Source organism: Mytilus trossulus, chromosome 13, assembly GCF_036588685.1.
Source record: "Mytilus trossulus isolate FHL-02 chromosome 13, PNRI_Mtr1.1.1.hap1, whole genome shotgun sequence".
Lineage (NCBI taxonomy): Eukaryota > Metazoa > Mollusca > Bivalvia > Mytilida > Mytilidae > Mytilus > Mytilus trossulus.
Window position 1 is genome coordinate 12469931 of NC_086385.1, and position 26225 is coordinate 12496155.

Sequence of the window (26225 nt, forward strand, 5' to 3'; positions counted from 1 at the left end):
CCTTAACAATGTATTAGTTTGTGATTAGTTCTAGTTAATGGCGACCCACAAGTGGTAAGTAAAAGATATTTGGTATGCAGTTGTATTAGTATTGCCACATCTCATTTCCATAGAGATCATTTGGTCCCGACCACTCAGTTATAGTCTATTGACTGAAACTTTTGTTTAGTTTTTAACTTTTCGTGAATTACTTTGTGATAAGGTCAGTTTATGTGGAACAACTAGTGCTAAGTTAATGATAATTGGTATGCAGTTGTATAAGCATTGACATTTCTCATTTCATGAGGAATACTTGGTCCCGCCCCCTCAGTCATGGTCTATTGACTTTGAAACTTTTGCTTAGCTTTCATGTACTAGTTTGTGATGAGGTCGGTTTATGGGGAACCATCTAGTGTTAGATCAATGATATTTGGTATGCAGTTGTATAGGCATTGGCAAGTCTCATCGCCATGGAATTTATTTGAACCTGCCCCATCAGTAATGGTTAAATAACTTTGAAATTTTGCTTAGTTTACATGTATTAGTTTGTGTTTATGTTTGTTTAAATGGAACTACTTACGACAAGTCAACAGTTTTCGGTATGCATTTGTATTAACATGGGCACATCTCATTTCGATGGAGATTGTTTAGTCATGTATCTTCAGTCATGGTTCATTGACTTTGAATATTTGCAAAACCACAACCTGTTAAAGTATTGCTATTTAATTTCGACATTTGCATTATCAAAATTACAAAAAAGTGAAACATATCTCTTTGATAACAGTTTATGAAAAGCACATCTAGATATGCAAGTGTTGAATAAGGGGAATTAATGCTCATGTACAAAGCTACAAAATGTATATATTATCGGAACATATACTGTAAACCAACTTATTTTCGCGAGCGATTTATTTTCGCGACTTTCGCGAGTAGAAAAATTACGCGAAATTAAATCGTCGTGAATATGTACAACTTAGATCTTTCCTTATCAAACTACACGAAGTAAATTTGAAAATCGCTAAACAAAATCGCCGCAAATTGGAATAGCTGGGGATAAACGCGAAATAAAGTATCTGCGAAAATAAGTTGGTTTACAGTATATGTTTTTGCCATTTTTTGTCCATTTATTTATACAAATATTTGTTGTATCGGTAGTAAATAATTACGTCAAAGATACCAGGATTCAAAATGTGTACGCCGGACAATTGTTTCGTCTTTTATAGAACCAAAAAATTTTCAAAAAACATCGATGACTCAAATTTCAAATGCGAAGGAAGTTCTATTAGATGTCTGGCATCTCTGCAAATTCTTTGAACAGTGCGAGTGTTTCATGCAAACAGAAAATAATTTCAATTGAAGTAGATTCTCGTGTACGATTTTCCACATAATCTTGGAACCAGTAATTAAGAAACCCCTTCTGTTTGGACGAGAAAGCGTAATATAACATTTGCAGTGCCGATATCACAAGAGAACATAATTTGTCCTGTGCCCAGTCATTATCTCTAGGATAAGCTGTTTTCATTGCAAGAAAGAGCATCTTCAAATAGTAAGTCTTGAAAAGAGGCAACGACTCTCTGTATTTCAAAATCTTAAAAGTATCTCCGAAAGGGGTTGTCTGTGAAATCAATGTACCTGACTCAGTTGAATCTATTTCGTTGCTTGATGAAGATGTTTGACTCTCATTAAAATGTTCTGCTTGAGTTTTTGCATCGAATATATCTTGCCTTACCACATCAGAAGCCTTCTCTCTCAAATATAGAATTTCTATGTCATTTATATTGGAAATGTTTGAACTGTTCGAATAATTATGAAGAGAATCAGAGTATGTAGTCTGCATGGAACTTCCAGGTGCAGAATACCCCGCAGTAGCATGTGAATCTCTTGTAAATGGATTGTTGTCATATTTAAAACTTACTATGTTTGGGAAACTTGCACCTTCAGGAAAAAGTTCGACAAAACTTTTGGTACTCGTTCTATTGTTTGTACATGTCATTTTCTGATCGGAATGAGTCGGAAGTTTTGGTTTGTATTCATTATGTCGGATTTCATGTTTTTTAGATGATGTATCCACTATTGTGTTTAACAAAATGTTTCTCGACTTGCATTGAATAGAATTTTCTTTTGTCTTGTCATAAGCGGCTTTGTAATCATTCGCCTCACAATTAATGTTTTGGTATTCTGATTCAACACAAAATCCTTCTTTAAAATCTACTTTGTGATTTTTCGACTCCTCTTCGTCTTCGTCTGTGTCATGGTCATGGCAGAACAAGGGCTGAATGGTTAAACCACTTGTAGACATAAGTGTGCTTGGTGGCTCGTAATATTTCAATTGTTTGGAGCCACTTTTTTCGATGACATCATCAGACTTTTGAAAGTGAAATTCCTTTAGAATTTTTAGAAGTCTATAAAGGGTCTTTTCTGTACTTTTGTGACTGTATAATGAAAACACAGCTTTTTCAATGGAGGAAAATGAAATTCTCCATGTATCACTGTATTTATAAGTCCACGACGACACACCTATTTTTTCTGTAGTATCAAAATCGAATGGAACAACAAATATGTCTTCCTTGTCGCATAATTCTTTCAATGTCTGAAGAAATTCATTTGGATGTAAATGAGTAAGCTTTTCAAGAACTGGTGGAATATACATCTTATTTGGGAATGTGATACCAGGTGCAATATCTATGTCAATTTCAATAACATCTGGCGTTGTATTGCAAATGTAGGTCAAATTTAGTTTCGCACAAGGCCCATGGTACAATGGTACCCAGTCATCATCGTTTTCATCTCCACTGTTAAATCTGCTAGATGGAATAATGTTTTCGGGTATCTCTATTTCAGATAGAGCAGAAAATAAAAGGTCTGAAAAATGCTGTTTAAACATTTTAACACAAATGACTCCATCGGTATCGATAAATTCTTCAAATTCCTTCATTTCTCCCCTGTCCTTAACGGTCAGAAACACAAAACCTTTCTTTTGTTTTGCTTCTCGGGCCTCGAGAACCCCTTCTTTCGATAATGCATCAATTAGTGCTACAAAATCGAACTCATCTATTTCTCCTATTTTCGTTCCATCATAAAAACTTCCACCCTTGATAAGGGAAGACTTGAATCGTGCATCAAGTTCTCCTACCTTTTGAAGGAGAGAAGTTATGAAACATTCTATACTTGTAACAATCTCCGTAGTTTTTGGATCGTCCATAGAAACACATTGTTCAAAATCGAGCGTATTAAAAATGTTGGTCAATTCAACTTCATCGAGTGACAATAGACCGGAGGAAAATTCCTTGAATTTGTTTATGCTATCTTCATCATGAAGGTCCTTGTCCCAAATCACATCTCTAATCAGCGTGTGGTCCAAGACGGAAGTATAATTATCGACAAACTTCTTATTCGGCAGTGCTATGTCCTTAACTTTAATAAAGGTTTCCATAATATCCAATTCCAATCCCTTGTATGAAAAGCTTAATTTCTTTGAATCATTTGCTAAATGGCTTCTTTCTTTTGTAACATGCGCATGCAACGTGTACTGTTAATCAGTTATATTCGATAATAAACACGCCCTTTTTACACGGATGTTATTATATATCACATGACAGTATGTACACGATATTATTATTTGTTACACTTTGATATGTCACATTACAATATTTACATTACATGTACACATTCATTTTGATAATCGTTAATCTTACCTGCCACAGGTGAATAAATAGAAAATACACATTAAATTATAATACATAAACAATAATTTGATAAAGTAGTTACTCTTTGAGATGAATAAATATGAAGTGAGGAGGCGATTACTATATCCTGTAAATGAAATACATATTTATAGATATAGGAAGATGTGGTGTGAGTGCTAATAAGACAACTCTCCATCCAAATCACAATTTAAAAAAGTAAACCATTATAGGTCAATGTACGGCCTTCCACACGGAGCCTTGGCTCACACCGAACAACAAGCTATAAAGAGCCCCAAAATTACTAGTGTAAAACCATTCAAACGGGAATGCCAACGATCTAATCTATATAAAAAAAAAAAAAAAGTAAACTTGATAAAAAAATATGTATTGTTATTGATTATCAATTAAGAAGGGCGAACAGGGTTAAGGAATACACGAAAAGAGGGGCGGGAGAAAAGAGGGAAGTAAAGACAGACTAAAATTAATATAATATTAAAGTGAGCCAGGCAACATTTATTTTATTAAACTAGTTTATGAAATGCTTCACAAACGTGCTTATTATTATAATGGTAATGAAAACGACCAATAAAAAAAAATAAAGAAGAAAGGGTTGGAGAACGGAGAGCGAAGAAAGGAGAAAGGGGTAAGAGAAAGGAGAGAAGGGGCGAGATAAAGGAGAAAGGAGAAAAAGTAATCATTGCCCGCCCCCTCAAATATTTATGAAAATGAACTTATGCGGAATGATTTTAAATTGTATGTTAAAATATACATAGAAAAAAAATACTACCCAGCGGTCACTCAAGATGAAAGGATAATTTTAAATCGTTGATACACACACGGAAGTTTATCAAGCTTACAATCTGCCAAATAGCAATGGTATCAACTGTTGATTGTTAGACCGGTCGTTATTCAGCTCAGTATTGGTAATAAGGCTGTTACTGATTAGATAGATTAAACAAAATACCAAGTGTAGGGAAAGGTTCGAATTCTATGCAAGTTTCGGAGGATTAGTTATAAACACTTTCATAAGGTGTCGGTTATGAAATGTTGAAAGTATTTATTAGTATGCGTTTTAGCATTCAATCGAACGATTTGAATCTTTGCCTATTGGTGTCCTGTATAAAAAATAATACTCCTGTCAACGAACACAAACAAAATATTTTCTAGAATCAATTAAATTTGAAATGGAACTATTTAATATAAACGAGGAAACATCAGCTCATTTCAAAAAATTTAAAAGAAAATTCACGTTCTTAAAAGGGAAGTAACTCGTTTAGATTCTAATCAGCAACTTAAACCTCATCAGATCATGATAAAAACAATAAACATTGTCTAAAGAGAGTATCGCAAATTGCTGTTTCAAAGGGGAGGATGAAAAGTCATATTAAGAGTCATTTTTCAATGCATCTGCCAGATTTTTAAACAATATAAACAACATTTATATAAATATTTCATTTCCAAATTGCCTTATCAAAAGCTACCTTTAGCATGTTTAGGTGTCATTACTAAAAAGCCGATGATTTGAAAAGACGATGTTGTATTGATCTTAAAAATGCATATATATGTGAACTAATAATTTGTATAACTGTAAATTTTTAATGTTAAAGCAAATTTTTTTTTTTTTAATTTTTAAGCTAATTTATTTTTGAATTTTGAATTTATTTTTATATGTATGGGATCAATATCTCCTATATTTTACCATGGCCATTTTATATAAATCTTATTTTTTATTAGTAAATTTGTAAAAAGTATTAGATTTATATGCCATTTTTTTTTAAATGTTTGTTTTAGAATTACATAACATCGTCTTTAATATTTTATTGTTAATACTTATATATGTGAGTAGATATGTTGTAAACGGGTAATTTCGATATTATAATGCTCTGATATTTATACGGTATAATAGTATAATAATAATAATCATAATAATATAATAACTAATCTATTGACTTTTTGTTTGGTAAAATGGAATCAAACAGAAAACAATAGCCTAAAACTACATGTAAAGAATTTAATAAAAACACAATCTGAAAACAAATCCATACTTTCGTTTAACATGTAATATATTTTTTCTTACAAGACTGAGTAAATTTAATAATCCTTCGATCAGTTTATTAACAACCACTGCTGTTTGAGTTTTAATTCTCCGAAAGTATAACCAGCCCAGTAGTCAGCACTTCTGTGTTGATTTGAGTTATTATTGATATGGTTATGATAATAAATTAGCTGTTAACAAAACTTTGAACTTTTGAAGAGCTAAGGCTTTTCAACCTCAGGAAAAGATTAGCTTAGCTGTATTTGGCAAAACGTTTAAGAATTTTTGGTGCTCAATGCTCTTCAACTTCGTACTTAATTTTGGCCCTTTTTTTATCTTTTTGATTCGAACGTCACTCATCAGTCTTTTGTAGACGAAACGCTCGTCTGGCGTAAATATAAAATTCAATCCTTGTACCAATGATGAGTTTATTCACTGCCAAATAGAAAGAATTAAAATTAGGTTCGATGAAGAATAGAATGCTACGAAAAAACTGTGAAAAGAGACGAATCGTGTATGATTTTATCTGTTTTGTTGTTAAATATTTATATATGAGCTGCGTCTGGTAGAAATCGACCGTATGCAAGTAAAAATGTACATGTACCGTGTATACAACTCTGAATGGTTTTTGATCTATTCAATATGCTTAAATACGGAAAAAAGTAGATGAATTTAGGTTGGTTGTATTAGTTCTAATATAACCACTCCATTTTCAAACAGTGCGTCTGGCGTATATACAAATTTTAGTTCTGGTATTTATGATGAGTTTATTTGCAGACTTTTGATAGAGATTTTTTCAAGCCGAAATGAGACAGATATACAAATATTCACTTGCATAAGTTCGATTTCTATCCGACGGAGCCCATATCAAAACAACAATGTGACCGGATTTTATTTTTACTATTTATAATTACATCCTATCCAATGTACAGGTATCTTCGACCCATCTTCGATACATCTGATATGATTCTAATATCGCTTTTGTATGGTTGGCTAACGTCAATACCTGGGTTTTTTAAAAGAAATACATTTTAATTGTTTGCAACCACACCGTGAATATGTAATTTGTAAACATCCGCATTGCAGACCTTTATTTAGACCTAAGCGGTGATACGTTTTGTTTTGTGAAAGGTAAGACAATTTTAAGGTTTTAAAATAATGTATGTAGAAGGAAAGCAGATTTTTTTTATTCAAACATATGCTGAATTGTCTTTTCTTTGTTTTTGAAATTTTAAAAAAAATAATTGATATTTTGATATTGAGATTGTGTTAGTTCTTTCGAAAGATGATGAATTTATTCGGTACATTTTTAAATGCGTTTTATATCTTGCAATGACTTATTTTTGGTGACAAATTGTGTTTTTTAAGCAAGTTCCCTCTTGAATTAATACCTCTTGTTTCTTATAAATTTTGCTAATTATTCTCTATTCTATTTAATTTTTATGTATTCTTTATTTATTTTTTCTATTCTTATTCTGCACATTTTATTCATTATTCTCTAAATGTGGAGAATAAAGATAAAAAAAAAAAGAAAATACAGAAATAAAGACCCTATCAAGACAGACACTTTCGTACTACATAGTCAGGTATAAAAGACCCGAAATGACTTATGTAAAACAATTCAAACGAGACAACGAACTATTTGATCATTTTTTATATATTTTTTAAGTTCTTTTAGACGATTAAACATCAATTATTTGTGTCAAATGCTCTTGTAGTTTTTGTGTCTGAGTTTCCACTAACAATACATGACCATATATCTATGAACAATTGCAATTCTATTCGGAGTATTTGATTCATCATTAGAAAACACTTTTTTTGCAAAAATGCCATTTTGTTGTGTCTTCTGTTCTATTATTTGTCTGTTTTACTTTTTCATTTTAGCCATGGCGTTGTCAGTTTATTTTCTATCTCTGGTATCTTTAGTCCCTCTTTCAGTAGATACACAATTTGTAAAGGTGACCCAAAAAAAGTCATTGCAAAATATAAAACGCATTTACATATGTACTGAATAAACTAATCTAAGATTCTAACTTTGGATCAGTGTTCCAAACAGAATCATAACAAAAATAAATTTTGAGAATAACTGGTATTACTTATATTCGAATTTAATGGAACGTTTTCATAAGAAAATGCACTTAATTTACTTTCTAAACCAGATTATTTATAAAAAAGAAAATGTGGTATGATTGCCAATTACACAATTATCCACAAGAGACCAGATGACACAGATATTAACAACTAAAGGTCACCGTACGGCATTCAACTATGAGCAAAGCCAAAACCGCAAAGTCAGCTATGTATAAAAGGTCCCGTAATGATAAAATGTAAAACAAATCAAATGAGACAACTAACTATTTGACCATTTTTACAATTTTTAAGTTCTTCAAGATGATTAAACAATCAATTGCTCTTGTGTGTGTTTTTGTGTCTGAGTTTCCACTCACAACATATGACCATATATCTATGAATGCTTGAGTATTTGACTGATAATTAGGAAACACGTTTTTGCAAAAATGCCAGTATGGCTATATCAACTATGACCTTGACCCTAGATAAACTGACATATGTTATGGCTGTAGACTGCCTTTGCAGGTTTTTGTAGGGGTATGTTTTGACTTAATGAAAATATATTAAATGAAAAATGTGAATAAAAAACGTCACGCTTTTAATACAACATATCAAAAAGCCTAAGTTAGACTTCAAGGGTACCAGCAGCACATAAGTCAGCACTTCTATGTTGATATGTATCATCATAAAATTCAGAATGGAAATGGGGAATGTGTCAAAGAGACAACAGCCCGACCATAGAAAATACAACAGCAGAAGGTCACCAACAGGTCTTCAATGTAGCGAGAAATTCCCACACCCGGAGGCGTAATTCAACTGGCCCCTAAACAAATATAGACTAGTTCAGTGAAAATGAACGCCATACTTATTTCCAAATTATACACAAGAAACTAAAATTTAAAAAAATACAAGACTAAAAAAGGCAAGAGACTCCTGACTTGGAAAAGGCGCAAAACTGCAGCGGGGTTAAACATGCTTTGCACCTGTCCTAAGTCAGGAATCTGATGTACAGTAGTTGTCGTTTGTTTATGTAATATATACGTGTTTCTCGTTTCTCGTTTTGTTTATATAGATTAGACCGTTGGTTTTCCCGTTTGAATGGTTTTACACTAGTAATTTTGGGGCCCTTTATAGCTTGTTGTTCGGTGTGAGCCAAGGCTCCGTGTTGAAGGCCGTACTTTAACCTATAATGGTTTAATTTTTAAATTGTTATTTGGATGGAGAGTTGTCTCATTGGCACTCACACCACATCTTCCTATATCTAATTATGAGATCTCAACCCTCCCCCTATACGGCTAGCCAATGTAGAAAAGTAAACGCATAACAATACACTATTTTTAAAACGAATTTGAATTTTTCGAAATTCTAAGGCTTTTGAAGACGAGACGCGGGTCTTACATACGCCATTTTAATCCTGGAATCAATGATGAGTTTAATTAATATGGAGCAAGGAAATTTACTAACGAGTAGATACATGAAGATTTGGTGTGAGTGCCAATGAGACAACTATCCATCCAAAAAACAATTTAAAAAAAAGTAAACCATTATAGGTCAATGTACTGCCTTCAACACAGAGCTCACACCGAACAACAAGCTGTAAAGGGAACCCAAATTACTAGTGTAAAACCATTCAAACGGGAAAATCAACGGTCTAATGTATGATTATCTTCCTCTACAGAGTATATTGTACATTTAACCAACCATTGATTATTGCTTAGCAATTCGAATATTTCACATCACTATACAGAATGATTATTTGATCAATGTTAAGGTGGTACCTAACACTACAGGGAGGTAACTTTGTTAAATCAGCAGAACGTTTTAATGACATTGTGTTCTTAAGGGAATATTAAGCTTCTTAATGATCAAACTGCTATATAACCAGTGAAATTTTTCGGATTAATCAGTTGGTTCAAATTTCTGGAAATTTTTATATATTTGTCAAAGGGTCAAAGTGAATACTTTGTCCAAATTTGAAGAAATTTTAGTTAAGGTGTTAGGTACCACCTTAAATGCATCGGTAAATGCAATCGGAAGATTTTTGTTTTAATGGTTACATCTGTGAAGAGTGCAATAGTGTCCAGTCAACACATTTCCCTAGTCTATAAGATTGTTGATTAAGTTGAATCATTTTAGGCAAAAACAAAAATGATTTATGCGGGTCCGCTATTATGTCGAAAAATTACGAATCGACAGGTAGGCGAATAGTTTTTGTTAAATGTTTTTAACTGATGTCAACAGGAGCAATAGTGAACTTAGTAGTACTTTCTCACTCAATCACATTGTCTCCATCATGTGTTTTCCGGATGTTTATGGATGTTATATTCTTATTTACAGAAAACATAATCAAGATGGGTACCTGTAAGTGTGTGGTTATCACCGTCATTGTTCTGGTTGTTATTATCACGGTGATAACAGTAGTATCTACTTCACTGAAGAAACTGGATTCAGAAGAAAGTACGTTGAAAAATTATCGTTAAGATACCGTATAGCGAGTTATTTTCGCGGGTGTAAAATTTCGTGATTATAATAGCAAAAAGACATACGAAATATTTTGGCGATTATTATTTAAGGGAATTGAAAACTGTTTTCAATATCTTTACATGTTCACGTTTAAGTTGGTGGAATCTATTATGGCGAATTGTTCTATCCGCGAAAATAGGCGTAAATGTAATCCCCGCGAAAATAACCCCCTATACGATAGCTAGCGTGGTTTTTTAAATGTTCGACAATAGATTACTTTTAAACTTCTGTGAACAAGTTTTTGATCAATGTAAACAATGCTGTTCACGATTCTTATTTTTATGGGTATTGAATAAATTTAAACTTACAAAATCGCAGTTATTTTAGATTGGTTATATAGGGGGAAAGTTAACACATTGACTGTTAGATGACTCATAAAAAGAATATACAAAATCCATTTTTATTAACCAATTTCATTTATTTTGTGAACAAAGAGTAAATAAATAAATAAATAAAAAACGATCAACAAGACAAGAAGCATGAGTAGGTCAATTTTGCCAAAATCAGCATTCAATTATATTTAAAGTATTCTGATGTTATTAGATTAAATGTTGGTGTTTAAGTCCATATTCAGCCTTCTTGGCTTTATCTATGCGATCAGTTTTTATTGTTGTATCGCCCAGGAAGAACCACCGACCTTCGGTAGAAAATTTAGGTCAATGAGGATCGGGATCGAAGCGTGCTTGCCACGAGCAGGGTTTGAAACTCTTTTCATCAGTACTGACAGGCTAATAATAGCTTTGAATGAACTACATTGACCACACGACCACGTGGTCCCAATAGGTGAATTTGACCTTGGATGTCAATCTTAACAGTATGTTCTATTGAAGATGAAGAGAAATTACTGAAAGCAAAAAATATGAAAAACAGTATATACAGTTAGTAAAACATGCTTGACATCAGTACTCGACTTCTTTTAGGAGTGAATGCCTTTCAAGGACATAATATATAACTAATGGACAAGAACTGTCATATTCCTAACTTGGTACAGGCATTTTAAAATGTAGAAAATGGTGGATTAAACCTGGTTCTATAGCGCTAACTCTCTTATTTTAACGGAAACAATACTAAAGTCGGTCGACTGCATATTGAGACTAAATGAGTTGGACTATTGTTTGCGTTTTACCCTATTTACAAAATATCTCCTTTAGACTCCTCAGGCAAACATTTGCATCACTTATCGACATAAACATTCTTATGCATATACATATTGCAATGTTTCAATTTCGTGCAAATTTCAAGGTGATCACTACTATTCCTCGGAGCCTCTATCTGTCTTTTTTAATGAAAGCCAAAAAAATAAGTCACAAAGTTATCAAAGGTACCAGGATGATAATTAAGTACAATAGACTCATCAGTGACGTTCATATCAAAATATTTATAAAGCCAAACAAGTAAAAAGTGGAAGAGCATTGAGAAAATCCAAAATTCCGAGAAGTTGAGCAAAATACGGCTAGGGTAATCATAAGAAAGGTAGTCAAAAATAGAAAAATAATATACTAAATAATTTGAATTTTTTCATTCACAGTTGGTATAAAGTATGATACGATTCGGAAAATTTTGGAAAATACCACAGAAAGAGAAGGTTTACACACCGGACTTCCTGGATTCAAATTCATCATATTTCCAAGTGTATACACATCACTTACATTTAACCATCTAGAAGTAAATATATTACTGACGATTTTAATAAAAATTCATTGGGATGTAAAAGCGTTGACCAAATACATTTTGTATAAAGCGCGAAGACAATTGAAATTAAGTGCCAGTCTTTGTAAGAATCAGGCAATTTAGGTTAAAATCAAAACATGATCAGAAAAAAAACACCGAGCTAATCATTTCATTTAATACTAACCATCATCCTGAGTTAAAAAATATTAGTCTTTCGTTTGTGTGTGTCTGGTAATATGAAATAACTCGGTTAGAAAATTGGTTAGAATGATAGAAAATTACAGAGTTATCTCCCCTTATTCGTTAATTTCTAGTGCATTTCAACCAAATTGTATCTTCTATTACCAGAACAGAAAACAGAAATGAATGTTATTTTTGTGCATAACTACATATTATGAACTGAAATCGATGTCAAATTGGGTGGGGTTGTTTGGGCTTGTTTTCACCACTGCCGGATTCTTAGGCAGACTGGCACTTAATACCAGTCAGGACATATCAATCTTACATCTACTAGAAGTTTTATATCTCTATGAAAAAAAGAAACATACCTTTATATATCAATTCAAATGATAAATGTGAAAATCAGATATTAGAACAATAATGAACATAATACAGCTGTATTCAGAAAATTGTTTGTTTTACCATTTTTTGCGAAACTTGTTTCGTATTCGTTTCAATGATTAGTTCGTAAATTCATTCATAAACCAGCCAAGCGTAACCTGTTACCCTGAATGCAAGACTTTGAAAGAAAGAGTTTTTTCTGAACACTTTTTTATTTGATTTAGCTTTGCTTTATTCATTAATACTTCTAGTTTTGTTTTATATATATCATATGTGATCCCTTTGTAGTATCTAAGGTGATATAATTATTTATGTTACATTTTTACTGTAATCTGTTTCAGAGTTTTAACAAAGATGGAGTTCAAATTGTCCTAGACGTAACCTATCAGTACAAAGTCAGATCGGACAAACTAAGGGAGGTAATCCTTGAATTCAGGGACAAAGATGGTTACACGAAGATTCTCAAATATGAAGGTAGGATGTTATAATTCGCCTTTTTAGAACCTAATGCATTCTGCGTAAAATTTTCAAAAACGTTCGCCAAAACGTTGTGATTGTTTTAAAACGTTCTAAACAATGGAAATTCAACCAATGACGTAACGTTATTTCCATTTTGGTGTACGGACAATGAGATTACCCATAGTCCTCTTGCTTCTGAAAAGACGAGTTATTAGAACATTTCATCCAATCTCATTTTCGTATAAATGAAGTTCTTTTATAACGATATTATTTCTTTGTTGTCTTTAGACATACCATGCATAATAGATGAAAAAAGCTACTGTTGGTATTTCTCGGTATTTGTAATTATTTTTCATTTCGATACTCCATTTGTTGATTAAGTCATGACGATTGGTTACAATGGATTAAACTCATCTCAACTATAAATGCAAGAAAGCAGATGGTCATCACAGCCTTTTTGTTATTACATGTAAAATACGACTTAAAGGATGTTTTTAATCTTATGGTAACTACGACTATATATCAACGAATATAAGCAGTAAATATGGGCGAGTTTTGTAACTTAATGGGCAGATGTAGTTTCAATGGTATTAAGTAAAAAAAAAATCCGATTAGTGCTCAGTTGTTACTGTATTTACCTTACAGTTAGGTGTGAGTTTGCTTTATGCTAAAGGCTTTATTGCAAATTTGTGATGACGAAATGCTTTGAAATTACTCTCCCTAATTTTGGCCAATTGTCCAGGGACTTAATAGATATTATGGACTTTGTGTCATAATTTGTTGCACAATGTTTCCATTCTACTCCAAAACACAATGTTTAAACTCTGAGGCTTTACTAGTTTTCCGGGAAGTAAAACCTCCTCTTAACGCCAACAAAAATAACATTTAATTTCTGAAATGATCATGTTGTTCTTAAAGAGGAGCGAAAGATACCAGAGGGACTCATAAATTGATAATAATCTGACAACGCCGTGGCTAAAAATTGAACTAAAAGACAAACATAAAAATACTAGTACACATGACACAACATAGAAAACTAAAGACTTATCAACATAGACCCAACTCAAAACTTGGGGTCATCTCAGGTGATCCCAAAGGTAGGCAGATCCTGCTTAACATGTGGTTCCCATCGTACTTCAAGATGTAGCAGCCTTTATCGATACATTGTTTTTAAAGGAGAATCTGCTATACACGAGACATGTAGCCATTTCAACACATCTCAGTTCCAGGCAGAGCGTGCCAATTTTCAGGTTAAGGTCAAGGAGAACATAATGGTCAGATATAAAAAGCTGAACGCAGAAATGACAGATTTACAAGTAAGTAGATTTTGTGTTCATGAATTAAATACATTTATAAAAGGAGATAATGACACAGCGCACAAGTTAAAAAGTTTAATATAGACTGGATCACCCTTAATGACTGGCAAGGATACATATCATCTATTTGGATATGACAGCAGTCACATACAAAACACATGTATAAATGTTAAAAAAAAGCTTACTATTCTGTTCAATACAACATTGCAAAACTTAAAATTACAAAAATATGTAAAAGTAATATTACAAAGCAATTAAAACCAAGGAAATGGGAACGATTATGATTGCATAAAGATCAAAGTAACAACTATACTGAACTCCGAGGAAAATTCAAAACGGAAACTCTCTAATCAAAGGCCAAAATCAAATGACAAAACACATCAAACGAATGGACAACAACTGTCATATTCTTGACTCTTTTGTTTGAAATTCCAAGTTTACCAATGCAAATATACGGGAAAAATCCTAGTCAGTCTTTTCCCGCCTCATTTCAAAAGTCAAATATCTCAAAAGGGAGTCCAATGACCTATTTATAATTTTAGCTTATTTTGATTCTAAATCAATGCTCTCGCTGCTTATTATATCAATTCTAAGTTCGTGATATATTAAATTTCACCTAGTAAGTACACCCATAACAATGGTATATTTTTTTAAGGTGAACAATATTGCACGACCTACAGAATACGAAAGTGCCATACGGAGTAAAGAAAGGGCCAGGGAAGACATACGGGTAGCCAATAACGAACGTCCAAGACTTTTGACGGAGGCTGAGACACAGATACGTGAAGCTGAAACACAGGCCAAGATCATCATTGACAAGGCAGATTCTGCTGCACGTATTTTAGCTAACAGGTATTGTTGTAACCATATAATTCTGGCAAGCAAAATACCCCCTTGATTTAGATTGATTCTTCCCGTAGATGATATTTTGTAGAATGAATATTGTAATTTCCACCTTTTGCTATGAACAGCCTTAAACATTAAATTATAAAATCATATTTTTTTAAGAAAAAAATATAAAACTGTTCTTAGTATTGTGTTAATAATTGAGTGCTATTTGAATGTAATCTGATAAAACAAAATCAGAAACCATTTCAAATTGACCACTATGACCATTTTACCTCATGTCCAAAACGGAAGGACAATGACCTTATTTTTGAATTTATTGAACTAACTAGATATATACATATTCATTTACCGAATGCATATTTGACGAATTTGTAAAAGTTAAGTTTTAATTAAAATCTTATTCGTAAACTCAAACGAACTTCCAATATTTATCAAATAACCGCAAACTCTCACATGGGTGTCCCAACTTGCAGAGACAAGCGCACATTTTATTATAGATAATTGATAATATTATTCATTTTGCAAAATGCTACTGTACACTTTGACTGCAATGGCTCTAATGACTTTTAACCATATGAGTTCACTCGTGCATGAACTTAATATCCTAACCGAATCGACCTTGCTACAATTAACCAAACCAAATGTTCATTTTTTTACAACTTTGATAAATATTAGTACATGAACATTATTTGGAAAATGATCGAAACAACCAACGGTGCACACAATTGTATAAAAAACAAGAGAAATAAATATGACAACGGTCAACACTAACTCCCTGCTATAAGGCAACCTTACGAATCATACAAGGTAAAGCGAATATTTATTGATGCTAATAGTCCATTTTCCAATTACCAATTTGATTCTATTATTACACACTTTTTAAACAAATTACTTCCCTTTGTCAATCGTAGACTGGTTCCATACCGGACAAGATTCCCTTTTGCCAATGCAAAGCATGATGAATTGAAAGTGATGTATTGGCGGTTTAACTAATTTTTCATGGCAAATGATTTCTCATGTCAAAAAGTATTTAGCTAAACAACAAATCAATGTAATTAAAAGATTTTAAAACCGTAAAGATTATTCACATTACGCACAGGTAAATTTGCTCTGTTTGCTAGCTCTCCACTGTAAATAGAAAATAATGTCCGTCATAAGGGAGACAACCAAATTAGGGATCCCTTATTACAGGGTCAATTACGGAAATTGGCAAATAGCCTATTAGATTCTTTTATTTTATTCTAGAGGTTTGACAGAAGCACAAGCTATAATCGCCCAGTTTGAAAAAGAGGCTGAAGCGTACACGAAGATTGTTGAAGCCTCAGGACTTGGATTTACTATTGATGGCTTCATTTCCTATCTTGGTGTACGAGTTATCGCTGATGCAAAGAATCCTGTCTACATAGGCTTGGACAGCCCAGCAAAGACTGTTTATCCTTAAAACAAATTGTCTCCCTTTGTGTGCATCCGGGCACATTTAAAAGTTGTATTTATCTGCAGTGCTTATTATATCATAATGTTAAATTTTTCAAAATGTGAGATATGTTGATATAAAGATTCAATGTTTAATGGATTATGATGATTAGAATTCAACCATTCTACTTAAGATACCGAAACGCAAATTGAGTAAAAAGTAAAATTGCAAAAAGACGGAACTCCGAGGAAAATTCAAAAATGAAAGCCCCTATTCGAAAAGCCAAATCAAAAGCCCAAATAAATCAAACGAATATTGCTGACTTGGTACAGGCATTTTATTATGTAGAAAATGGTGGATTAAACCTGGTTTTATAGCTACCTAAAACTCTCAAGGAAAAGATAGTAAAGATAATTTAAAAGATAAGCATTTCGTTAATATGTCTTTGAATTAGCAAACAACATTTCTTATGATAAATTAAGTATATCCCCATAGAATAATGACATCACAGTGTAATTTTGGTACCAATTCTGAGAGAATAAGGTACAATGGTAGATATGGATAAATGATTATTTTTTCATCCAAGTCTTGAAATGAAATTAAGTTTACAGGGCTGCATTTGAAGTCCTTATCTACCATGTGAACCCCCTCATAACAGTATACTACAAACACAAATGAATTTGTAGTCATATAAGAGGAATTATGCGTAATTAAACTCATCGTGGGGAGTTCAGGATGTAAAACAAGCCTCTTTAGTTGTGCAAGTTATCTATCTTAATCCAAACAGATTGACATACAACCGAGATACAAGATACAATGTAAATTTAATAAAAACTTGATAAAAATCGTCTTTTCATGATCCTGTCTAAAAAAATTGTAATTATAAGTATGGAATCCTTTTTTTTTTTGTAACTTCATAAAATTATGAAGTTACAAAAAGAAGTACGAAATTCTTTAATGGAACTTGATTTTACGAATAACTTCTGATGTGGATCATCATATATCTTCACTTTTCTGTGCTGCATTTGACACTAGTACTTGTATTGTGCGTCACCCGGTCGACATATTGTTTGTAAAATGTCAGTTTATGACATCTTATAATGAGCATAATGAGGTGATAGAACAAACCGGTATTGAAAAAAATAAAAGTTTAACATGTCTCCAGTAGAGAAACAACTGTGAATAAACAAAACATAAAGCAGAAAAAAAAAATATCGAAACAAGTGCGTGAGGGCTAGTTGAAGGGCGCATGCACTGATCAAATTGAATTTAATTTCGCAATTATCTGATTTACTTGATGAAGTTTATTAAGGAAAGATCAAAGATTTATATTCGCGTTATTTTTCTACTCGCGAAAGTCGCGAAAATAAATCGCTCGCGAAAATAAGTTGGTTTACGATATTATATTTGATAAACGTGTTTTTATAACTTTTATTGTCAAACTATCAAATAGTAAATGTATTTTGAGGGTTTCAAAAACATTCAGAGGGTGTCAAAGTTAATATCAGGCAAATCCTATGATATGGGTGGTACACCATAATTTTTTTCCTCTGAATTTGTGGTTCCAATGCAATGTTTATATCATAAAAAAAGATATATATATATATATCAAAGATATTTTTGACTCAACAGTGGATGGCTCTGAAAAGGATTTTAAAGTTCACTAACAATGCAATTTTTTTTATATCCCCTTTTCAATGATTTTCAGTGCTTTCTATGTATATTTGTTCTCTTTAACTGTTGCAGTTAATACAAAAATATAAAATTTAACTTTGAGAAAAAATGAATTTGTGACATGAAATAGATGAAAAAATTTTGAAAACAAAATATGTCATGTGCCATCCACTGCCTGGTTTTTCCATGGACACCCTCTTAATTACATCATTTTATAACAGATAAAGTGCTTTTCTAGGTACTGATTTCTATCGACAAGATAGCAGTGAAAATTTACTTCCTCATTTGTTCATATAGATTAGACAATGGGGTTTCCTGTTCGAATGATTTTAAATAAGTCATTTATTAGGCCCTCGATAGCTTACTTTTCTATGTGAGCCAATGATTCATTTTGAAGCTGCAATTTGAGCTATAATGGTTTACTTTTACAAATTCTCTGATTGAAGGCTGTCTCATTGGCACTCATATCAAATATTCTTATATCAATTATGTTTAATGAAATTTGTTTCAAAGAATATCTTTTAACTTGGAAATTAAAAAAAAACACACTTTTATGCGCTGGCATTGTCCCAAAGTTCATGTACTGTACTTTAACAATTTGACATATTGTTTATATAATATCAGTTTATTACACCTCTTTAAATTGGCGCCTGATGTGATAATACAAAATATCAAATAAAAGTAAAGTTTATAACATGTCTAGTTTTGCGCAATAACTGTGATAAAACAAAAGATCAAACAAAATGAAAAAAAGCAACACGTAGTTAAGAACTTATCGAAGGGCGCACGTGCGCACAACGGATGTTGTTAGTTTAAATTTCAGCCAGTTATTTCGCAATAAAGATTAGAATTTCAAAAGAATGCCATTCTTTAGATGATATTGTTTTATATATTTGTGCAGAATGAACTTATATTTGATAAAGGCAACAGCAGTTAATTTATCTTCTCAGCTAATGAGTTCCCTCGTATTTGGTCAGTTGAATTTTTCGAAAAACTAAGGGTTTTCTTATCCCAGGCATAGATTACCTTAGCCGTATTTGGCACACATTTTTGGTATTTTAGATTCTCAATGCTCTTTGTACTTGTTTGGCTTTATGGGCTTCACTGATGAGTCTTATGTAGACGAAACGTCTGGCGTACTAGATTATAATCCTGGTACCTTTGATAACTAATAACGAAATTTATGGTCTCGATAGTCCTTTGTAAACTGACTTGTTTTTGTTGTTCGTATACTTTTTTATGCCGGCATAGTAGTAATATCTGTACATTATGACCTTAACCTGATTGTGAAATTTTGACTAAATTATAATTCGCATTGAGTTTGATGACCATTATGGAATACCTGTTTCACATATGATATCGGATATATTCCTTGTGCCCTAAATACATTCCCGTTTCCTTTTCACAAATGCGACCTTGGGCATTAGACTATTTACCGGGTTTGTAATTACATGCGCTAAACAACGTTGAACAGGATATATCTACCCTTATGTAGCACCTCCAGGTTTCGGTTGGATTCGTGTAGCTTAATCTTAAGTTTCTATGTTGTGTCATGTGTATTATTATTTGTCTGTTTGTCTTTTTTTTTTTTTAGAAATGGCGTTTGTCTTATCGGGGTCTTTAATAGCTGACTATGTGGTATGGGCTTTGCTTCTTGTTGAAGACCGTACGGTGACATGTAATTCCTAATGTCTGTGTCATTTTGGTCTCTTGTGGATAGTTGTCTCATTGGCAATCATGCAACATCTTCTTTTTTATATTGTCAGTTTATTTTCGATCTTTGAGATTTATGCCTATGAAGTATTTGAATTTCGGATTCCTTCTGTTTTTGTTTTCTTCTTGAATTCTTTCCTGAATGATTCTCCCTAGTTAAGGTAACAGAAAGTTTGAAGATAGGACATTGATAAACGTCTGTTATTTACATGTTACTCTCTGATACTAATCTTTGTATTTGGAATATTAATATGAATTTTACAATTCCAAATAAATTTGGTGGAGAGATATTTTGAAAATGAGGAATTTTAATTAATGTAGTCGATATATTCATATCGAATTATTTCAAATCTGTATGTAAAAAACACCAACAGAAACTGTAATATAATTGCAATAGGTCGTTGAGATGATTTTCACACCGTAATTGGGTTAATAAACTCATATTCTGACGGAATGAAAAATACAGAAAGAAAAACTTTAGAGAATTGTTACGTGAATAAGAAAAAAACAATAGCATTGCTACCACAATTGATGTCAAATGACACGGTGTGATGTCATCGATCATATATATGTCATCTATGTCATATATAACTACGTTCACCTTTCACGGATGTCACCTACAAAAGACTATTTACCGGGTTTGTAGTAACATGATCATGGAGTTGTCAGTTTATTTTTGACGTAAGAATCCGAAACAAAGACGTAGAATACAAGGAAATATGTCATTTCCTCGGAGGCCTTTTTTTCAATAGCTTAAATTATCAACAAACAAGCAGATGTTTTTTTTTTATATTTATTCATATTCTTCATCAACAATTCATCTACTTAGCTTTAATTCTGAAGTATATAGAATGTTATGAGGCTGGTTATCTATTATAATTTGACTCTTCAAACACAAAACTGTATGTGTATGATGTACAATAACATGGCCTTGTTGTTGTCCATCGGGTTGTTCCCTATGTTTGGTCAAGAGGAACAGCATCCTTGTATAAAAAGTACGACTAAATATAAATGAAAATCATCAACCGTCAATGATCACATTTTCAATGCTAGATTGTGAACATATACGTCCAGACATATTTTTGCAACCTGTCATATCTGTTCTTGACACTGAACTCACGCGTACATCGTCTTTAAAATATGGTACTGATAGTAGCTTATCTCTCTTTACCGACTTTTTGTTGTGTGTTCTCATATGACGTGTAACCATATCACGTCTGCATGCAGCATACGGACATTGAGGACACCTATAAGGCTTTTCACCGGTATGAGTGCGCTTATGTGTGTTTAAATGATCACTACGACTAAACACTTGTCCACACTCACTGCATTCGTATGGTTTAATGCCTGTGTGCAATCTCATGTGGCGTGTCAACATGTCGCTACGAGAAAATGATCTTTCGCAAACTTTGCATATGTGTACTTTGGTATTTTCACCTTGTAAGATAGTCTCTGTAGGAAGGTGTTTTGCCATGTGTTTTGCTAAGTTATCAAACGAAAGAAACATCTGATTACACTCTGGACATTTGTAAGCATCAGAGTCAGAAAAAGCTCTCCGCTGATCCCGATGTTGTTTTAAAGTTGACAGTTTAGACGATATTTTAGATATATTGATCTTCTGATTAGGAAGACATCCGAGTGGAGACATGGCAACTCGATTCAGTCCTGACATTGAGTTAAACATTCTTGCTTTTGGTGGAAATTCGAAATGAATTCCAGGCGAATTGCCGGGACTCGGCGTAGTCATAGCTTGGTCTGAAAGGAAACCAGCCAATAAGGAAGACTTATCAAAGTCGAAAAACATACGGCATCCTTCTTGAATTGAGTGGAACGGTATTGAGTTTGCAAATGGAATAAACTGTGGTGAAAGAAAACCAGGTAAATGATTATGCAGAATCGGAAAAGCAGGTGTTGCATTGTGAAATCTATGTCTTTCATGTTCTTCAGTGCTGAATGCAATATTCGACATGCAATTCTGTGTTGGTAAACACGCAAACTGGTTAACTTGTTCTTTAGTAGGTGCATTTTCAGAGCCAAAACATTTGGTAGTAAATGGGTGTCCTTTCTGTGTGAATGACATCTTTGAACACTCTGGAGAACCATGTGCTGACCGTTCATGTGTCAGAACTTTAACTTCAGACTCCATAAACACATCGTTATCGTCTATTTCATTGGTCGATTCATTTTGGAAAGATATCGACTTACTTGGTGAAATGGCGGACATATCCACAATCCTACCTTCCTGAGATGATGATTTCTTTAGAGAAATGGAAGTATCCTCCAGGTCAAAAGTTGAATCATCTGAGGACGACGAATCACTACGGCTCTGGATTAAGTAACGATGCTGAAAGTTTTTCTTAATATTTCCTGGAAACAATGCCTGTTTATAAGATAACAATACATCAGCAAGTTCCTCGTTTGCCATCCTGTTCTTGTAATCTTTTTAATCGAAGTATTTCTCTTTCCAATCTCTTTGAAACGACTGATAAATACAATTGTTTCGCTTCTTTTTATACAACTAGGTGTTAATTGAGCAGGAAGCCAACGTCTCTGAAAGAGTGTGAATAACTTTGATGTCATATTAAATACTTCTTGTGTATGGTATAAAATGGTAGGTGATCTTTGATACTGCATGGGATAAACATATGTAACACTTCAAAGCTATAGCATACCCATGGTTTCTTCTAAGTTAACCAACTGATATTGCGTGTATAGATATAGGAAGATTAGTTTATATCGCGTAGGCATTTAAATTCGCGGTTTCCTAAATCTTTTTATATAACAAACCCGTTTTTAATAATCGCGTCGATTTATGTTTGCTACATGTTTCTATTTGTAAAAATTGGTAGTATGTAAGGCATTTTTAAAAGACATGATATTGATTTTGGTGTTTTTTCGGAATGATACCCAATTAGAACAAATCAAATCAAATCAAATATATTTTATTGTCAATTAAAGACGCCCATTACAGGCAGAATAATAACAAATTAAAACAACTGTTCACTCAATTACCAATAAAGTATATTAAAACAATGATATACAAACGTACGCCCTTTAACATTGAGAAAACGAAATACTGTTTCGTCAACTATAAAAAGCCCAGACTCAAAAAAGCATCAAACGCTTCAATTGAGATAAGTACGGCTTTTTTCCGACAACACAAATTTTGATAGACAAACACCAACGACAACCATTGTATTGGGGGCTTGTGAAATTGGACAGTAGTGATAAAGCACGACGACATACATTTAAGACCAAACTATAAAAATCAGTTGAAAAGCTCTTTACTTGTGAGATCGATATAAAACATAAAATAATCTGACAAAACACAAATGGGATGAGACAGGATATTTATACATCCATGAACACATTTGGTAAAGATTTGAATTGCTGTGTGGTGACGAAAGCTCTGACTAGATCATTTACCTAGTAGAGAAATATTTTGCTCTTTGTAAACAGACATGGCATAGCGAACGGGTTGTCTTATATATATTTAAACATTTGATAAGGAAGCAATTCAACACAAACTGTTATATGGTGTTCAAAGGTCAATACGAAGATGATCACAATGTCATTTAATTAATATATACTCGGTAAGAGATAAAACAACGCTAGAAAGCAAAACTTGTGAAAATTGTTTCCGTAAATTTGGACGACATTAAAAGAAGTGCATCATTCGTGTCACATTTTAATGTCAGACATCATACGAATGTTTCTTCAAAGATAGCAATATCGAATTTAGAAGACACATGATAAAATGCTCCACCCTCGTGTTAGTTCACACTTTCCGGACTTAATTAACAAGAAGGTGCCTCTTACATAAAACTGCTTTTAGAGAGTTACGAGGAAGCTATCTATTAAAGTCGACAAAATATTTATGTAATCCCAAATCGTTGTATCGATGGACGAATTTAGTAACTGTTTTCATTAATTCGTGGTAACAAATTCCCTAACTAGACAATTTAATAGATTGATAAGGCTCATGGAACCCCTGATACCATATCTTCTAATTTGTATAGTTCTATAAATGTTACAGTAAATAGATGAAATAAGAAGTTACCTGAAATTCCTGTTCACTTAGTCAATACAAGTACATGTAATTCTTGAAACTGCCTAGTTATTACCAGTAACTATTAATACTAAAATGAACGTTTACACCCATTACTAACTGTTGAAAAAGACGTCTATTATTCCATTCTTGTATTACTTTAAGGTAATTTTACTCATAAACACAGGAATATGTGATTAAAGATTATCAGTTTCAAAAGTACAACACAAATATAATATACTTGCTATATATGTTAACATATTTGAAAATATTTATTTGAATTGTTTGGAAATGTTTTATTTCAATGATACGCTAAATACCACTGCATCGAGTGTAATACGATATGTTTCCACTTTCGACAGGTAAATTTTCAAATTCAAAACACGAGGTTTGTCCGAGCGTTTTAAATATTTAAAATTTAACTGTCGAAAGTGGATACATATCGTATAACACGAGATTATGGTGGTTGAATCTGTTTCTCTAATGATTTTCTAACATTATGCAGGCAATCTTATTCCTTGTTTTCGAATGATCTGCAAAAAGATGTGTTCTTTCTATGTGACGTCATCAGGCATGGTCGCCTTTTTTAATGCCGTCATAATAGGAAATGCAGAGGAAAGAAAGAAAATTCGACGTCATAATCGGATTTTAACCAAAGAAGTACTGAGATCAAACAAACCACACATTGATTAAATTTGTTTTAAACAATGGGTGCAGAAAGGGATAAATTGACGAAAAATTAGAGAAACATATGTATACTGTACATTTGCTATGTAAATATTAGAAAAACAAAACATGTTCTGTTTCAATTAACTGAACTAGAAGTGATCTTGAGTGGTTTAGTAGTCAAAATAAAATTGACTATGAAGATCAGAAAAAAACAAAAAATAACCTAAAAAGATGCCAGAATCTGTTAAGGCTTAGGAGCAATCCAAGAGGAGACCTATACTTATATAATATATTTGAAAATAGTTAAAACGTTGTGAGCCTAGGCTCCGGCTTGAAGATCGTATTTTGCCCTTTAGTTTAGCTGGTTTAGTTTTAAAAATTGTGACTTGTATGGAGAATTGTTTCATTGGCATCATACTACATCTTCTTATATTCTATAAAAAAAAAACCTTCAACTGTTGAATATAACAATATCTCATTTTCATTGTAGTACAATATATCTTTGTCTGTTTGTCTTTTTATTTTAAGCCATGGCGTTGTCAGTTTATCTATCTATGAGTTTGAGTTTAACGCATCGTTGTAAAAAATAACGGATTTTGATGCGACTGTAATAAAAGTGAGAGGTTTAGTGCTGTAAAACAAGTTCAATCTACAATTTTCTACATTTGAAAATACCTGTATCAAGTTGGGAATATGACAGTTGTTGTCCATTTGTTTGATGTGATTTATCTTGTTGTGTGGTTCATGCTATTATTAATTCTTTATGTATCTTTAATTATCCAACCGACTAGCTTGACATGTGGCATTTAAACTAACGGCTTATCTAAATTACCAAAGCTTTAATATTGATAACCTTATATTTGTGACAAATTGTTCGATACCTAAATATTATGACAAAATACCTTAACTTTTTTTCATTTTTCGGAGCTTGATGAAAACCCCATATCTTACTGTCATAGCATAACCTACAACTTAAATATGTATCAAACAAATTCGAGTTGGTAAATTTATCACAATATAAGGATGATGCGTTCGATTTCCAAACAAACACCGCTTTCAAACCTTGCTAATTGTTCCTGAGTTTCCAAAATTTCATCAATAGCATTACCATCAAAATATCACTTTGCTACTACCCACAAATAACTTCTTTTCTAAAAAAAAAATGATTTGTTTGATATATTTGTTAACATCCGTTTACAAGCTTGGGTACAGTAAAATTGGGTCTAATACAAAAAAAGCATGCAAATACGGAATACATCACAGAGACGACAACCCGACCAAGGGTAAAATCATCAGCCACCATTTGGTCTTCTTTTATTAAAACTAATACCTCTTTATTATAACGGAATAAGAAAACAGTCATATCATCGTCATACGTAGGCTAAAATAAAGACAATGCATGTACTTCATACGGCGAATTACCGTTACAAATGAATTGAGAAATTACAATTCAAAATTATTCAAATACTATCAAAAAAGGTTTGGAGGAAATTCGTCACCTTGTATTAAGCACACTGTTCTATTGAACTGCTCTGAGAAACACACACGATGATTATAT

General features: G+C 32.6%; 3 protein-coding genes across 3 annotated transcripts; 1 reads left to right on the forward strand and 2 right to left on the reverse strand.

The window, feature by feature from the left end:
• Positions 1 to 686: 686 nt before the first annotated feature.
• Positions 687 to 3522, reverse strand: LOC134694818 (uncharacterized). Its single transcript, XM_063555883.1, has one exon. The coding sequence runs from the start codon at positions 3410 to 3412 to the stop codon at positions 1262 to 1264; it is 2151 nt and encodes a 716-aa protein (XP_063411953.1). The 5' UTR covers positions 3413 to 3522; the 3' UTR covers positions 687 to 1261.
• A 3224-nt stretch (positions 3523 to 6746) lies between these two features.
• LOC134694680 (uncharacterized) lies at positions 6747 to 16718 on the forward strand. Its single transcript, XM_063555722.1, has 7 exons — positions 6747 to 6831; positions 10108 to 10227; positions 11822 to 11958; positions 12867 to 12999; positions 14161 to 14300; positions 14956 to 15152; positions 16395 to 16718. Exons 2-7 carry the CDS (start codon positions 10122 to 10124, stop codon positions 16588 to 16590), a joined length of 909 nt encoding a protein of 302 aa, XP_063411792.1. The 5' UTR covers positions 6747 to 6831; positions 10108 to 10121; the 3' UTR covers positions 16591 to 16718.
• A 4253-nt stretch (positions 16719 to 20971) lies between these two features.
• LOC134694093 (zinc finger protein 571-like) lies at positions 20972 to 22375 on the reverse strand. The gene has a single exon (XM_063555087.1). It carries the CDS (start codon positions 22373 to 22375, stop codon positions 20972 to 20974), a length of 1404 nt encoding a protein of 467 aa, XP_063411157.1.
• Positions 22376 to 26225: the final 3850 nt, after the last annotated feature.